The sequence below is a fragment of the Montipora foliosa genome, chromosome 7, assembly GCF_036669935.1.
Source record: "Montipora foliosa isolate CH-2021 chromosome 7, ASM3666993v2, whole genome shotgun sequence".
Classification (NCBI taxonomy): Eukaryota; Metazoa; Cnidaria; class Anthozoa; order Scleractinia; family Acroporidae; genus Montipora; species Montipora foliosa.
Window position 1 is genome coordinate 34,020,652 of NC_090875.1, and position 2,500 is coordinate 34,023,151.

Sequence of the window (2,500 nt, forward strand, 5' to 3'; positions counted from 1 at the left end):
TCCAACCGCCGTCCACGACCTTGGACGGCACTCTTCAAACTGCATGCCCCATGATATGTTTGCTGAATATGACTTGAGCCAGCTACATGTCCAGGTCCCTTGCATTCCTTTACAGTAAATCCACAGTTGTAAAGTGAGCCCACAAAAGAAAATATCATGTGAGGATTTGGTTGCTAAGTAACCACCATGCATGCTCAACACAGTGAGTTTTGGACCATGACAAAGGCCTCTTTTCCCATACTCGTCAAACCCAGCGAATGCAAAAGAAAAGAGACCTTTGCTAGCAGGGAAGTGGCTGTTATGCAATTATTGTTTAATTTTTCACCTTAATAATTTATTATAATTGTTATTTGCTCACGTGTACATACATGGCTCCACAAGCCAAAGGCACGATACATGTATTTAACAAATAGATTTCATGTTGCCGTGCGTCTGTTCAGTAATAGATCACAGATGACGTCAAAATGTGGTAAGAACAAAAAAGTGGCACACGACGCGATAGCCGAGTGTGTCACTGATGTTCTTACCACATTTTGACGTCTTCTGTGATCTATTACTGAACAGACCCACGGCAACATGGAATCTATTTGTTTTATATAATAAAGAATTAAACTTTATTCGCATAAAAGCTGATGGTGACGTCAATCGTGCGTCTGTCCTCTAACAGATCATAGGCAAGAACCAATCAAAATCCATGAATAACTTGGGTTATCATATAAACTACTGTAGAGTATTACATTGTCAGATTTTTACATAATAATTTCTACTTGTAATAAATTAAAAATCATAATTTTATTTGGGGCACGTAAGACTTAACAGCTATTCTCAGACTTATAATATTAATTACATGCAGTAGTTAGTTAATTACATGTAAGTAATCAATAATGAAAAAGATTTGTGTGGACATGACTTAGCAACTATTCCCTCCATACAGTTGTAGTTCCTCCTCTTCTTTACTTAATCCTCCTTTATTAATTATACCCTCGTTAGAGTCAATTCTAATAAAACTCATACCCAGTCTACAACACATTGGAGTGGAGTGCTGTCATAGCCAGCATACATAGCTGGGTTGTTTAAAATTCCTCTGGCAGCCATAACACCTGAAAATAAGAACTTACAATGATCTACATGCTTAGCCAAAATGTTAATTAAAATTAATTGTCACTGCAAGTGGTTCTCAAACAGCAAATAGACCATTCATTCACTGTAAGCTTGAACAAACAAGAGCCTACAGGTTGCCCATATTTTGGCCAGCTTCCCATTCAAATTCCACAAGAGGCATTTAATACATTTACTTGAATGTACATTGTATATGAGTTGTGACAGTTAAGACCCATTTTATGTAATAGGTTTGAACCCAGGAGTCACGCAATTAATGAGGGATGCGACCAGGGTGTTAACCCAATTTGAGAAGCATGTTCATTTCAGTTTTTTTGGCCATCAGATTAATGGATGGAGATTGAATTAAGGTTCAACTCAGGCTGGAGCAAGAATTGGAGGTACTTAAATGTAATACTGTTTTAACTAAGGAGAAAATACCAGTACTGCCATTGAAATCATATTTATTTTATATTTTGCAAATAGAAAGAGTTTCTAAAGTCCTGGACAAAATCATTGTTGCAACACTCTTTAATAGTTCCTAATAGCGCAGTTATTTCTGCTTTTTGTAAACAACACTTTCTTGGGTGGGGAAGGGAGGGGGTTATTGTTGGGTCTTTGCTGTAATTATTGTCCAAAAGGACGAAACTTGTGAACAGTCCCATAGTCATAGTCACAGTTTATTTACCCACAATGAGCTTAGGTCGAGTCATAACTCTTTGAAACGCTTTCGTGCCTCATACACCACAGAGAACAGACCACAACACTGGGATCTTCACGCCCTTCTCTTAGCTTTGTGATGTGTGGGTTCTTTTACATCCCAAAGTGTTATGAACATTGAAGGGTTGTGAGACGGGTCCTACGGTTTATAGACCTTATCCAAGCAGACTAGAGAGTTTATACCATTATTTGGCAGATGTCATTTAATAAAAAGGCAGCACCTTCTCCTCAGTTATTTAAAGACCTTGAGTGTTGGTCCGGCTGGAGAGAAACTCATGAACTCTCGCATGGTAGCCTGGTGCTCAACCATGCAACTGAGCCACTGGTGCACGGTGAACAATTCCTTTACAAGTCCTGTTTGTATAATTATGTCTTCTTGATCATGAGTAAGGGCCATAAAATGTAGGCTTCTTCTCGCAACCCCTATTCTGCTGGATGATATTAAAAAACCCACACTCTCTCATCAGTAGTAAGGCACAGAGTTCTTGCATTGTGTTCTGGTCTACAGTAATTTTGACAAATATACCACATATTACATGTACACCGCTGTAAAGGGACCCTAGCTAAATCCGTTTGTATTTCACCATCCACCTCTGTGCAAATCCGTTCCCAAAAAAATACCGTGCACACAAACAGCAATGGTTGGGGGGAGTTTGAGTCTCAATAACTAATCCTCTTGCAA

General features: G+C 38.7%; 1 protein-coding gene across 1 annotated transcript in view; it reads right to left on the bottom strand.

The window, feature by feature from the left end:
- LOC138011868 (tRNA-dihydrouridine(20a/20b) synthase [NAD(P)+]-like) overlaps positions 1-2,500 on the bottom strand; it is a 24,703-nt gene that overhangs the window by 11,785 nt on the left and 10,418 nt on the right. Inside the window, exon 9 of the mRNA XM_068859103.1 lies at positions 1,015-1,100. Coding sequence (XP_068715204.1) covers positions 1,015-1,100 — 86 coding nt within the window. The remainder of the gene's footprint in view (positions 1-1,014; positions 1,101-2,500) is intronic.